This window comes from Mycena indigotica (assembly GCF_014461135.1).
Source record: "Mycena indigotica strain 171206Taipei chromosome Unknown Mind.scaff0011, whole genome shotgun sequence".
NCBI classification, from domain to species: Eukaryota; Fungi; Basidiomycota; class Agaricomycetes; order Agaricales; family Mycenaceae; genus Mycena; species Mycena indigotica.
The window spans coordinates 2,886,425-2,899,937 of NW_023503010.1; the positions used below are offsets into that span (position 1 = coordinate 2,886,425).

At 51.5% G+C, this 13,513-nt stretch overlaps 4 protein-coding genes across 4 annotated transcripts; 1 reads left to right on the forward strand and 3 right to left on the reverse strand.

The window, feature by feature from the left end:
• Nucleotides 1-805: 805 nt before the first annotated feature.
• On the reverse strand, nucleotides 806-1,428 carry MIND_01197000 (uncharacterized protein; the record flags this gene model as incomplete). Its single annotated transcript, XM_037368479.1, has 2 exons — nucleotides 806-989; nucleotides 1,037-1,428. 2 exons carry the CDS (start codon nucleotides 1,426-1,428, stop codon nucleotides 806-808), a joined length of 576 nt encoding a protein of 191 aa, XP_037215405.1.
• A 151-nt stretch (nucleotides 1,429-1,579) lies between these two features.
• MIND_01197100 (Imprinted and ancient) lies at nucleotides 1,580-3,058 on the reverse strand (the record flags this gene model as incomplete). Its single annotated transcript, XM_037368480.1, has 1 exon — nucleotides 1,580-3,058. The coding sequence occupies one exon, from the start codon at nucleotides 3,056-3,058 to the stop codon at nucleotides 1,580-1,582; it is 1,479 nt and encodes a 492-aa protein (XP_037215406.1).
• Nucleotides 3,059-6,338: 3,280 nt separating this feature from the next.
• On the forward strand, nucleotides 6,339-7,160 carry MIND_01197200 (uncharacterized protein; the record flags this gene model as incomplete). The annotated part of the gene is made up of 1 exon (XM_037368481.1): nucleotides 6,339-7,160. One exon carries the CDS (start codon nucleotides 6,339-6,341, stop codon nucleotides 7,158-7,160), a length of 822 nt encoding a protein of 273 aa, XP_037215407.1.
• Nucleotides 7,161-7,755: 595 nt separating this feature from the next.
• On the reverse strand, nucleotides 7,756-8,303 carry MIND_01197300 (uncharacterized protein; the record flags this gene model as incomplete). The annotated part of the gene is made up of 2 exons (XM_037368482.1): nucleotides 7,756-7,785; nucleotides 7,842-8,303. 2 exons carry the CDS (start codon nucleotides 8,301-8,303, stop codon nucleotides 7,756-7,758), a joined length of 492 nt encoding a protein of 163 aa, XP_037215408.1.
• Nucleotides 8,304-13,513: the final 5,210 nt, after the last annotated feature.

A 13,513-nucleotide genomic window follows, 5' to 3' on the forward strand; every position in this document is an offset into this window, starting at 1 on the left:
CATCGAAGCCGGGGAGCATATTTCACTCAACTACGTGCCCAAAAATCTGGCAAACATCACCAAGGCCAAAGCTTTCGAGATGATCAATAGCAAGGCTACAAAAGATCAAGTCCTCAGTGAAGGGGCGGCCGTTTGTATCCACACGTGAGCCCGGTCGATAAGCAGTGACATGCATACTTACGACCGACTGCAGTAACCGCAATGCCGTCGTCAACGCTCTCACCAACGGGATTGACTGGTGCTTTTATTTGATACGAAGAACCGACCCATTACAGTCAGCAAAGGCTCATAATACGACTCCGCCACCAGCAAAGAAGCTACGGCGCTCGCATTCACACTCGGAGACGACTTCAGAGGAGAAACCGTTTACCTACTCCCGAACCTTCAATCTCAATGTGAATCGCAACTTAGAGCTCATCTTCAAATTACTCGTACTTGCAGTAAGCTATCATGTCCTGACAACATCATTCATTTTAACCTATCTTACTAGACAATCGGCGATGTGGATAATTTTGTGGAACTGGCGAAGTATTGTCATATGTCTTGAGCTACGACTTGGAAAAGGTATTTACCATTTTTGAGAGAATCGAGGCGTTGACAGAATCGAGCAGGAGCGGTGAGGTAGCGTTAAGGTTGTAGCGGAGGCGGATGTAGTAAGTCGAAGGTAGGAGGTCGAAGGCAGAAATAATATCACAAATGAACAAGTTGAGACCATGGTCATATCGTTCGGCGCACAGTGGGAGTTTGCAAACGGCAGATCAATCTCATCACGGCGCGTCTGCGAGAGATACGAGTCCTCTATCCTTCAGTGAATGCAACTTTTGTAGGCGGAGACATCCCCTGGTTCCGCGATCCCGCTATATGGACCGGAGGAGGCGCATATATGGCCATGGGTGATTTTTGCGGCCGAAAATTCGTAGTTGGGGCTGGTACGACTTGCATTGGATAAGGCGTCAGCGTTGTGTCCATATTCGACAGACGCGGCTCGACTACATCCACGTGAGCTCAACTTAAGATGGGCTACGCGGAATCGCACCGAAAGAGAATCGCGACCTTCGTCTCGCTCGAATGCGCTGTCTCCGCCTTCTCCAATGCAGCCCGACAGCAGTAATCGTCAACAGAAGAAGAGTTCCCGCAAAGATGATTCCGGCGATCCCGGCGGGAGGTAATGTTCTTGCTGTCCCTGAAGGATCTCTTGGACTTGCCCGAGCCGGCATGGAGCAAAGAGGTCGGGGAAATTGGGGAAGCCGCACATAGCTCGCGGTTAAGTAGTTCTCCAGCCAGTAGTGGGATGGGAGCTGAGTTGTGGTCGCTTAAAAGCTGTGGTATGGTTCGAGTCAATACAGCTTTGGCGGTGCAAACAATCCCAAGCTGAATGGCCATCCAAATACGCATAACATCGGGTTGTGCATTGCATAAACGGTACATGGAGCGCAAGTAGATATACTCGTAGACTAGAGGAACGATGGAGATAGTTGGAAAAAAAGATAAGGAAAAGGAATACGACAGTGCTCTTCATCAGGGAATCAATGGTGGTACAACCGAAGAGACACCGAAGACTTGGAAGTGGCCAGCCCATTTACGTCCCCATGGCCTCCACATTGAACTTGATCCCAGCGGCGCGAAGCATCTCCTGCGCCATCAGCGCGCGCTCGCGCCACATGGTCACCTGACTCTTCAGGTCGTCGATCTGCTGCTCGAGGCCCTGCTGGTGCTCCAGCTTGCGCTTCCGGCTTTTGCGGGCAGCGAGTGTGTTCTGGCGCCGCTTCCACTCGATTTGCTCCTGCTCAGTGGCCGTGGGCGACAGCTCGGGAAGCACATCGTCTGTCTCGTCAACGCCAAACGCTGCATTGAACCCGCGTTTGCGAACGAAACCGGCTGGGAGGGCCTTGCGAGAAGTTACACTCGGAGCAGTGTAGCTGCGCTTTTGAGTTGGCGCGTCCATCGAGATGAGCGAGTCGGGTGTCAGGTTTTTGCGGGTACCCGTGACATTTCGACGGCGGACTGTAGGACGGGGAGAGTCCATCGAGTCGAGCATGGGAGTGCTGGGGCTGAATGTCGACAGCTTGTTGGTGGGAGGCTCGACAACTGGCGCCTCCTCAAACCCAAACAGTGTGTCGTTGGATCGGATAAGCGGGCTCTCCATGAAGCTGTCCTCCATGCCCATCAATGGGGTGGACAGGAACTCGCTGAAGGGGGTGTCCATCGGGCTGGTGCCAAAGTCATCGAGTATCGAGTCGTGGGGAGAGGTGAGGAAAGGGGAGGCGTCGCCAAAGAGTGGCGACTCATCAAACGTAGCAGTGAACGGGATCAGCGGTTCGTCACCACCGCCAAAGTCGTCAGGGAAGTGGTCGCCGAGGCTCTGGAATTCAGGCGACGCTGGTGACCACATGTCAATAAAAGGTGATCTCCGTCGGGAAAGCGAGGGAGGAATACCTGTGAGCTCAGCGATGGCCTTGAAGGCCTTCGCCTGGGCATCCTCAGCGCTGATCAGCGCCGAGGGTGCGACCGTGGAGGCCGGGGTATCGGGGGTTGACTTGTTTGCAAGCATGGTCAAGTAATTGTTGCGGATCGCTTCAAAGTCTGGTGAAGGTGTTGATGTGGGTGTAGATTTCACAGAGCGAGTTGCTACTGGTCGAGGTGCTGGAGGCAGATTGCGGGGGAGGCCATATTGGACAGAGACCCGGGTTGGGTTAGACGTGGTGGTGTTTATCGGGGCATTGTTAGATAGAGGGTTTTGAGCCGTTGAGAAGCCATTGAATCGAGGGGCCGGTGACGGTGGTCTGAACACGGGGGAGGCGTTTACTGACTGAACATCTTCGCTAGATGTGGTGGAAGTGTTGTTGGACAAGGGGAAAATGGCGAAGTGGGGTGGGGTTACAGCGGTGATGGCTGGGGACGGCACCGAGCTACGTCTGCAATAGGACATGGTCAGATCGGTGAAAAACTCATCGTCGTCGTCGAGCGCAGTCGACGACAGCATTGGTGACACCCGCCACCATGATGAGCTCGAGGGATCGGCAACCATGTCCATCGCGACTGCGCCAGACACAAACATAGAATACTCACAAGGGCCGCGATGCAGTCGGGCTGGGTCAACTGAGGCAGGACTAGGCTGCTTCAGTTGTGTGTGAGTTGGGGGAAGGGGGGTAAGTTACTTGCGTTGACTCGAGTGGATTTATAAGGCCAAGCACAGCCTCCGTATAGCCGAGCCGTCGCAAATCTGATGAAGGCGCTGACTGTCCTTGTCCTTTCTCTTGTCTTGTGTTTTTCGTGGCAGCCGATTGCATCCCTGTTCGATGGACCTCCTCACCGTCTCAAACGTCTCCATCGCCCGCTAAATTTCCCGTTCTTTTGCACAAACGGGGCGGAACTCGATCAACACTGAGGAATTTCGAGTCAACAACGGACCCGCGCTGTACCATCATCCATCATTGGCACCCACGGTGATTTCTGCCTTGTGTTCTGCCCCGCGATAGACGGACTATCACCATGGGCGCGTCTTGTGAACACGCACTGCTTCGTCATTGACTGAGGCTAATAGGATGGCGTCCAGCGAATCAGCTCTGTCCAATTGGACTGGGCATCTCGGAACGACATCGGAAACGACGAAGAACACCAAGCCGCCCGGTGTCTTGAAGTAGGACGTTGACCACTCGGCGGCGCGATTTGAAGCCCGAGCGTTATTTTCGCCTGTGGCAACTAGGAATGGCGTGAAGGAGACTGTGACGAGTCACGAGACTGTGACGAGTCGTAGCGTCAAGACGCGTCAGATAGGATTGACACGCACCAACCAATTGGTTAGGCTATTTTGACCAGGTGTGCAGCTGTGGACCATGAACCTAAAAGGACTAATGCCTGCCAGAGACTGATGCACATCCCATCTAATCTGGCCCATACAATCTAATCCAATTACTGATCAGACAGTTATCTGGAATCTGGGTAACAAGAGAGGCCCTATTGCTTATCTTGTTGTACCAGGACCTGGTAACCAGGTATGACTCCCATTTATTCTGATCTAGATATGTTTTAACTACTACTTCTCTCATCTGACTTACTGTAGTATTTTACTCAGTTTGAATGTTATGTGTCACACTCACTATAAAATTTGATTTTTTATTTATTTTTATTTATTTTTATTTTTATTTTGTAATTACATATTACACTATTTTGCTTGAATTTCTGTCCTATGGTGCAGGGGGGGCTAGACACCACCTGTTTTGGACAGCTGACTTAGCTGCACAGCCACTGCTCATCCTGAAGAACTGTAAAATTTATATGATTTTTCATAGGGGTTTTTTTTTTGCAGGACTGTGATAGCAAAATGAGTCCACAGCTCTTCTAAATGCATTATATTCTTCTACCTTGGACCCTTCTTTTAGTCTGAGATGGACCTACTATACAACCTGGCAGACCTGGATGGCATCAAACGTGACGTGACACGTGATAAGCATGTGGCAGCCCTCATCTTGTGGCCATTAAAAATTTTATTCCTTGAGTTTGGGAGAAATGAGATTGTAGTACTATCTAATTGAAGTCTTTTCACTAGAGGGATAAGGTATTGATGATTGCGCTCATCGGCTTGTCTAAAACAGGTGGTGTCTAGCCCCCTGCACCATGAAAAGGCATTTTTTAACATTTCTTGGTGCTTGAATTCCCTAATTAAGCAATAATTTGGTTTCCAATTTTGATATCAAATGTCACAGCATTTTTGGCATTTGGATTGAGTAAAAAAGTACTCTGGCCACCCACAGAGAAGACGATCACACATCTCGTCTGGCCTGCTGTAAGGGCAGCCCTGGAGACTCTGACGAACACCTCGTAGGGGAGGATCCAGAGCGTGGATAAGAGCTGCGGGAAATACACGCAGGGACCGGCCTAGCAGGGGCGGGCGGATCCACAGAGAAGAAACTCTGAGGGCAGGGCGCCAGCTGTACACTGGTCGTGCGTAGCTGCCGATGTGGAGCGCAGAGCTGCCGACGTGGAGCGCAGACGGCCGGGGCGGCGTCACGGGCTCTGTCCTCTGTCCCGCGGTGGTCGTTGGGGGGGCCTTGACGGATCGGTGGTTGTGCGGGCAAAGGGGGCTGAGGGTTGGGGCGGGTCGGGGTGTCCGAGGGGTGCTGGTCGGATGCGCTCGGACGGTCCGAAGGAGGCCGAAGCAGGGACAGCGCTATCTGGGCAGGACCCTAGCGGCCCCGTCTGTGCAGCACCATAAATTGTCAGGCACGGTGGGTGGGACCTGACAATCCACAGTGATATTTTTAACGCCGCAACAAATGAACAATCCTCGGAAAGCTGGATAGATAAGTCCACCGTTCAATAAATACTCCTTAGCCTCTGCGCGTGCCGACGCACCGCTTTCGAGCTGTTGGCGGGAGATGCATATGCGAGCGCCGGGCGCCGGGCTGGGGGGTCCGGAGGTGTTGGCGCTGGGGTGCGATGGCGTATGTTGGGCGAGGGCACTGGGCACTGGGCGGCGCGCCTGGGCGGTGGGCTGTATCCCGGATGGTGGTTGCACGGGGTCCAGCTGCCCTGCTCGGTCCCCGCCCCGGTCCCAGGCCCGGGCCCTGGGTGCAAGGAGACAAGGTATAGTGTGGTTAGTACTATGCGATGTGGATAGGCGTTGGTGTGCATGGGTAGGGTAGTGTAGGCGGATTGTGGGGTCGGGCCGCCACGGCGCGGAGGTCTGACGGCGGTGATAGCCGGGTGGAGCCTGTAGGTGCTTGGTGTGCCGCGTCGGCTCGGCTGCTGCTGGGCTTGGGGCGCGGCCGGTGGCGGTGCATGCCAGACGTTGACGGGACGGCGCCAGTGCGGTGCGCGACGCACGGAGGGAAGACCGGGCCGCTGCACGTGCACGTCGCGAGGCACGGAAGGCAAGCGCAGGGAAAGGCCAAGGGCGCCAGGTCGATCGATCGGTTACCTTGACGGCGCGAGGTCGTAAGCCGGGGCCCGTCGCGGTCGCGGTCGCGGTCGCGGTCGCGGTCGCTGGACATGTGGAGATTGGGCCGCGGGTGGGTGGGTGGATAATTATAGGCGGTGGATGGACAATGAATGAATGCGGCGGCGCCGGGTGGACAGTGGACAGATGCGGCGTTGCGAGTGGCGAGTTGTGCGGGAGGCGAGCGTGGCGACCAGGGCCCGTCTCCGTGTTCCGACCGCTGATGGTTGCCGCGCTGGGCTGGTCTATATAAGCCAGCCCGCGCGCGTGACGGGCCCCCAGGTGTCCTTCGTCCCTCCCCTTCGCATCACCCCCCTTTTCCTTTTCCTTCGTCGAGCCCGGTGCTCCTGCGTTCTTCTTCCCTTCGACCAACCGCCTTTACTTCTTTCCTTCACCAACAATGAAATCCTTCGCCGTCGTCTCCCTCCTCGCGCTCGCGTCGTACGTCTCCGCGCAGGCCAACGGCGGGCCCCCCTTCGACCCCGCCGGCGTGCCCAACGTCGGCAACGGGCAGGGCAAGCAGTTCATCGGCGGGCAGTGCCTCTCCGCGGCGGACTGCGGCTCGGGCTGCTGCGCGGGGCCCTCGGGCATCTGCTCGGGCGTCGGCGCCCAAACACAGGCAGGCAAGACCGGCTGCGGCTTCGGCGGCGGCGCTGCCCCTGCTGCGCCCGGCGCCCCCGCTGCTGCTGCGCCGCCACCACCGCCACCCGCGGCCGCCGCCCCGCCCAACGTCGGCGGGCCCCCCTTCGACCCCGCGGGCGTCCCCAACGTCGGGAACGGCGCCGGCAGACAGTTCATCGGGGGCCAATGCCTCTCGGCCGCGGACTGCGGCTCCGGGTGCTGCGCGGGGCCCTCGGGCATCTGCTCCGGCGTCGGCGCACAGACCCAGGCGGGCAAGACCGGGTGCGGCTTCGTCTCGGGCGGCGCCCCCGCAGCTGCTGCGCCCCCACCACCACCGCCAGCAGCGGCGCCTGCTGCGCCCAAGGCGGCGGGCCCGAACGTCGGCGGCCCCCCGTTCGACCCCGCGGGTGTACCTAACGTCGGCAACGGCGCGGGGAAACAGTTCATCGGCGGGCAGTGTCTCTCCGCGGCGGACTGCGGCTCCGGGTGCTGTGCCGGGCCCTCGGGCATCTGCTCCGGCGTCGGCGCACAGACCCAGGCGGGCAAGACCGGGTGTGGCTTCGTCGCGAAGCGCTTTGTCCGTCGTGGGAGGGTGTTGTGAAGAGAGAGAGTTTTTAGTGTAGGGATATGAAGAATGTAGACCAAGACTAACAACCACTGAAGAGGAATGAAATGTGATGATTTTTGGGCTTGTTTTTTTTGTGTGCGCGAGCGAGCGACGTCTGGCTCCAACGCTTGTCTCCCGGAATTGATTGGTCTTGCTGCACATGATAAAAGAGGAGTGGCAGTGAATCAGTGATCCCCTCCGCCTCCTGAAGATTCTCAGCACAACAGTCCAGCGGTTGGGTCTGCGCCGCCCGGCCGGTGTTTTCCGAGGCTAGCGACATGCCGGCCGGCCTCGCGCAAGTTCGGCCTGGAAGCGTGGCTCTGGGTGGTAGGCTCTGGGTGGTAGGCACCCATGTCGTCAAAGACCAACACGCAGACCAGTCGCAATCGCAGCAGCTGTCACTGGGGAACTGCAGGTAACTCTCTGCTGACCGCGGCGGTGTGCGCGACAGGCTAATCGTCCCTCAAAACTGGCAACTGCCCGCCACTCACGCCGTCACCTTGTCGTCTGGGCAGCAACCGTCACAAATAATGATCATTCCAAGTTTCTAGCCTCGACGAGCTCTGAGTACTAATACTACTGCTTAGTCTCAGTCACTCTTGACACCATTCTTCAAGTCCTGGAAGCATATTATCAATTTTTTTGCTAAAAAACAATAGAAAGTTTGAGTCGTACCTCAGATGCCTTGCTCAAGGCGCTAAGGATTGTGTTGTACATCTCTTGGGGCTCAACATCCAGCGTGAAGTCTGGCTCCAAGTCGATTTCCACCTGTACTTCCTTCCCCTCCCGTTTGAATGCCCCGTTCTCGATGATCTTGTTGAGGAAAAATATCTTGTAGCGCTGTTTCTGTTCTGGATCCTCCTGCTTGGGTGGTGTATAGTACTTGATAAACATGCAGCATCCCATGCCATTAGTTGAAGTTGTCTGGGATTTAGCATCACTGTGGAACCGGATAGCTGCTCCGCGGGCCGAGTCATATGCCTCCGTGAAATTCCCGAGAACATGCTTGATGACCATATCTTTGCGACGTTCGAGATGGTCCGCGTAGCCTTGCACTATGGGTGCGATCTGTTTCTGGGCGCTCCGTCCAGTTGGGACCAGACGAATTGCGTATTGGAATGCCTTGCCAGTGGACATCTAGAAATACAGCTCAGTCATCATGATGCGGAACCACTCGGTGGCGACACAGCCTGCCAGTGAGTAAGTAGTCCGCCGTCGGAGCTACTAGTAGTGTACTCGGTGTCAAGAGTTAGGTTTCAATACTCACTATAGTATATTCTTTCGCGTTCTGCTTCAGGTTTCCACTCAGGCTGGAGTTCAAGTGCGGACAGCCTACTAGTGCAGCACTGGCACTCTCTTATATACCAAATCTGTCACGGTGTCACGGTGTCACCAGTGGAACTTGAAGTCGAGATGATTGTGTTTTGCCGGTTCATAATAATAATGAGTCGGGTGGCTGGTTGCAATTGAACACTGGATGATCATGACCGTCGCCATCGCTATTGTTGTTTCTTTTGTCTGCACGACTCAGTACAATACTGTAGATTTCGGACAACAACAAGTTTGTGGGCTTGCAGTGGGAATACAATATCATCGCAATCTATACTTGGATTAATTATTGTTCCTGTTGTCCGGATTGGACAACAATAAGTTTGTCATTGTGTGCTTGTGGGATCCCAGTCACACCGGATTTGGTAAAATATCCCTTGAAGTAGAAACTGTGCTAGATTCTGGTAGAATCTAGAACCAAATCAACCTATGGAGATTTGCCCAAAATATACATTTTTGAAACTGAGAATGATTTTAGTCAAATATATACTAGTTTTAGGCAGTCTGAGATGAAAACTATCTATGGGACTGAAACTATGCCTGAAATGGTTGATATCTGTGCACATATATTTGGTCATGATATCACGCATATCAAATGTGGCGAAACTGACAGTGAAACAAAGGATTTCACTGACAGTTTCAGCACAGATGATACAAAGGAAATCAGCAGTGGAGAAATGCACATAGATTCTCTTTGTTTCTATTTACATTTCTCCACTGCTGAAACTGTAGATTTACAGTACAATGAAATCATTGTTGAAATCTCAAATTTATTCATGCCAGAAATTGTGATTAAAACTGTCAGTATATACATTGGAGAAATTGTAAGAGATATTGTATGTATATCAGTGACTTGAGGGTCAACCCTCAAGTTAACCCTCAAGTCAACCCCAAGGGTCTGATCTCCGGGTAGACCCTACAAGTTCAGTCTTCAGCTACATATTTAAATACATAATTAGCATGAATGGGATAACAACTTTGTAATGACTTTACACAAACTTTCTAATGACTTTACATAAACTTTCTAATAAATGTTACCAGATTGTAGGGACCCTTAATACATGTTACTATTCAGTTTAGACCTATGCTTCGAGGTCAATGGTTGAGTCAGAAAATGCAAATTACTGACCCAACCCTGAGTTTTCAAAACAGTGGTAGGGTCATATCTTAATGAGTTCTTATCCGTTCCTAACATGTTATATATGAGCAGGAAGGTGTTCAATGGGCCTATAAACTGGTATTCAACATAAAGTTCATTGTATACAAAACCACAGACTTTATTACAAAATTCATTTTGACTATTAGATTGTTAACCCAATTACTTGATGGTTTCTAGGCTGTTCATCAAAAGTTGGATATGGTCAGAAAGGTATTTCCAAATTCTACAAACTTGATTTCAACCCTGATATGGTTGATTACAAAACCACAGACTTTCACTACAAGTCAAGGTTTATTGAATTGACTTCAAAATCCAAAGTCAACCAAATGACTCCATATTGCACATAGTAGTAGAGCTTCATTGATTGAGTAAGTGTTCAGTTCAAACCTATTCAAAATTTATAATAGTTGACTCACAAAAGGTGAAATACTCCCAAAATATTAGCTTTGTTAGTTTAGGGCTAGCCTGGCTCAAATAGTATTAACACTATATTGTTGTGACTTTCCCCTTCCTGTTCACTGCTTACCACTTGTATGATAGAGCACAGGTACAGGTCTGGGTCTGTTTAACTTGACTCAGACCCTGACCCTGACCCTGACCTTGACCCTGACTGTCAGGGTTCAGGTTGGGCTATGCAAGACTCCTCTTGAGGAACAAGTGCCCGGAACAGAATAGATGAATTGTCAGGTGACAGGCCCACAAGTATGGCGGGCAGGTTCAAATCGAACTAAAAGGGCCCGTTAAAGTGGGTGTTAGTGTCAGGGTCAGGTCAGGTCGACAAGGCCCAATGAGTCGGTGTTGACTCAGTGATGTCTCCTTGTATAGGGTGAGGTAGTATAATAGGTGATCTAAGCGATAAAGTACAGTGTATACTATTATACCTTATATATGCCCTACTAAAGAGTGATCAGACACCCTTGGCCTCTCCTGCTCCTTCCTATATCCCTGTCTCTGGCTGCAGAGAAGATGATTGCACATCCCTTGCAGGCCAGGCACTACTCCTAACATCCTAGCACTCCTTCCTGTTCCTTCATGCTGCAAGTTGGGCTCAGCGCAGGCCCAACACATCTTTCCTGGTCATGTGCTTCCCACATATACATTTCCCTCTACTGTGGTGTCTGTTCCTGTCATCACATCCTGTGTGTTATGGGCCCTTGGTGGCCTGATACCAGTGCCAGAGAGGACAGGCCAGGTCTTATCTGTGACACTAATCCTACCTAACCCTGACCCTACTGGGTAAGGTTGACTTGATCTAGGTTAACCCTCATGTCATATTTGATACAATTCAAAAAGCTCAAACAATTATTATTATATACTACAATTAGTATTTATGAGCCTTCTTGTGTTCCATCTTGGTCCTCTTCATTGTCCACATTTTACTCTTTTCTAGAAAGCATGAGTGGGGGGTTGAAGTGGCAGGGTTTCATGTTAGAATGCACAAAGGAACTGAGAGAGGTATATACTAACCTCATTCATCATATGCATATCTATATGTACAAGATGAGGGTAGAGTACAAGTCAGGTAGGGTTTGTTATAATCAGAGTCAGGGTTAGTATACCCCTAACCCTGACTCTGACCCTGAGACCCTGACCCATGCTCTACCCCACCAACTTCTGAACCTGGCTGTTCAACCTCAGATTTGACCCGCAGGTCCAGACGGACCCTAGGGCTGAGCTGGTGGCAAGAGTGGCTATCATTGATGTTTGGTAGAGAGGTGTTACACAAGGGTTACAGGCATATGCTCATTGAGTCATTTGCCAGTGGTGCTCCACTCAGCTCCACATTACCTTTTTTGGGTAACAGCAGAAATAAGGAAAGTCAAGACTGCCCTGACCCTGACCCTGATCCTACTTAAACCTGACTCCATTAGGGAAGGTTGACTTGATTTCTCTCTATACAAGAAGGCATCAATGACTCACTAGGCTCTAACAACTCAACTTGACTCAGCATCTGTTCTGTTTCAGGTCCATGTTTCATAGAAAAAACTTGCATGGCCTGATTGATCTAAAGCCTGATGTATCCTTTGCTTTCCCACCACCTACCCTCTGTTTCATATTGATTATGATAGCTTTAATAACATTACTGTTGGCACTAGGGCTGCCGAGTCTGGGTCTTGAGAGAAAGGCAGACCCTGACCTTAACAAACCCTGCCCCTTCTGTGTATAGGTCCAACCAGGTCTGGGTCTCTGGGTCAGGGTCAGGGTTGGTGTACCCTGACCCTGAACCTGACAAACCCTACCTGACTTGTACTCTACCCTCATCTTGCACATATAGATATGCATATAATGAATGAGGTATATACCTCTCTCTCAGTTCATTTGTACATTCTAACATGAAACCCTCTATCACTTCAACCCTCCACTCGTGCTTTCCAGGGAAGAGTAAAATGTGGACAATGAAGAGGATCAGGATGTAGCGATGACGGCATCCGGTTTGGCCTTCCAGTTTGAAGCTGAACTGGACCGAACCAAATACCGTGTAGGGTAGAGCAGAGGTCAGGGTCAACTCGCAGGGTTTCAAGATAGGGTCTGTCAGGGTCAAGATACACCAATTCTTGAATCCGGCCAAACCCAGACCCTTTCTGAATCAACCTGGAGGGTCCAATAAGTTTTTTGTGATTTAATAATTTCCTATCTAAATATGATTTTATGACTTTTTAAGAGACAAAAAAAATCAGATGTCACTCAAGTCACTCAAGTGACATGTGACATATGAGTAGATTGTATTCAATATCCTTAAATTCTTGAGGAATAGGCTACATATACTATATCTGAGCCCATATCATATAGCAAAATGTATATTATGTTAAAATTATTGTTCCAAATACATCTTCTGCTTCCCTGTCTGCAACCCGTGGGTCAACCCAGACCCGGTTGGACTCGTATCCAGAAGAGTCAGGGTTAGTCAGGGTCAGGGTCAGCGCTCTTGACTTTTCTCATTTCCACTGTCACCCGGAAATGGGAATTGTGGAGCAAGGGATCGGACGATCGCTGGACTTCGCTGGAGCAGTGTGACGCAAGCCGCCGTGACGCAAGCCTGACGCAAGCCGCTGTGACGCAAGCCTGACGTAAGCTGCCGTGACTCCGAGTGAAGTATTCTCTCCCTTTCCCTCCTCCGTCATCTCTCTTTCATCTTAAATCCAGGCACTCCCCGCGCACCATGCTCTCCATACTCACTGTAGCCGTGACTATGACAGGAGGCCAACCCGTCGTTTAGTGACAGTCAGACTCAAGCTTTTCGGGCAGCGTGGGCTAGTACCGGCCCGGGTGCCACTCAAAGTGCTGCAAGGCGACGTGGGGTGACCAGGCAGTCAGTCTGGGAGTACTTAATGTACATTCAATGTCACTTGTGGATTATAGTACTTGACATTGTCTGCCTACTGCATATGAAACTGACTTGTCCTGCCCAACTTCGAGGACTTGTGAATTCGGTACATGAGTGACCCAATTGTGACCCCCGGACATCCGGCCGATCGCCGGCGATCACTGTCTGAGATATTCCTTTTCCGGGTGACAGCGGAAATGATAAAACTTCACAACTCAGGGTCAGGGTCAGCCTTCTGAGACCCGGACCTGTGCTCAACCCTATGAACGCGCATTCAAGTTCAAAGTGTAAGGCCTGTCCTCTCCAGCACTGGTATCAGGCCACCGAAGGCCCGCAACACACAGTATGTAATGATAGGAACAGACACCCTAATAGGGGGGAATGCACACATAGAAAGCACGTGACCAAGAAAGATGTGTCAGACCCAACACTGACTTTAATGGGCCCTTTTGGTTCGACTTGAACCCGCCCGCCATACTTATGGCCCGACAATTCATCTGTTCTGTTCTGGGCACATGTTTCTCAAGAGAAGCC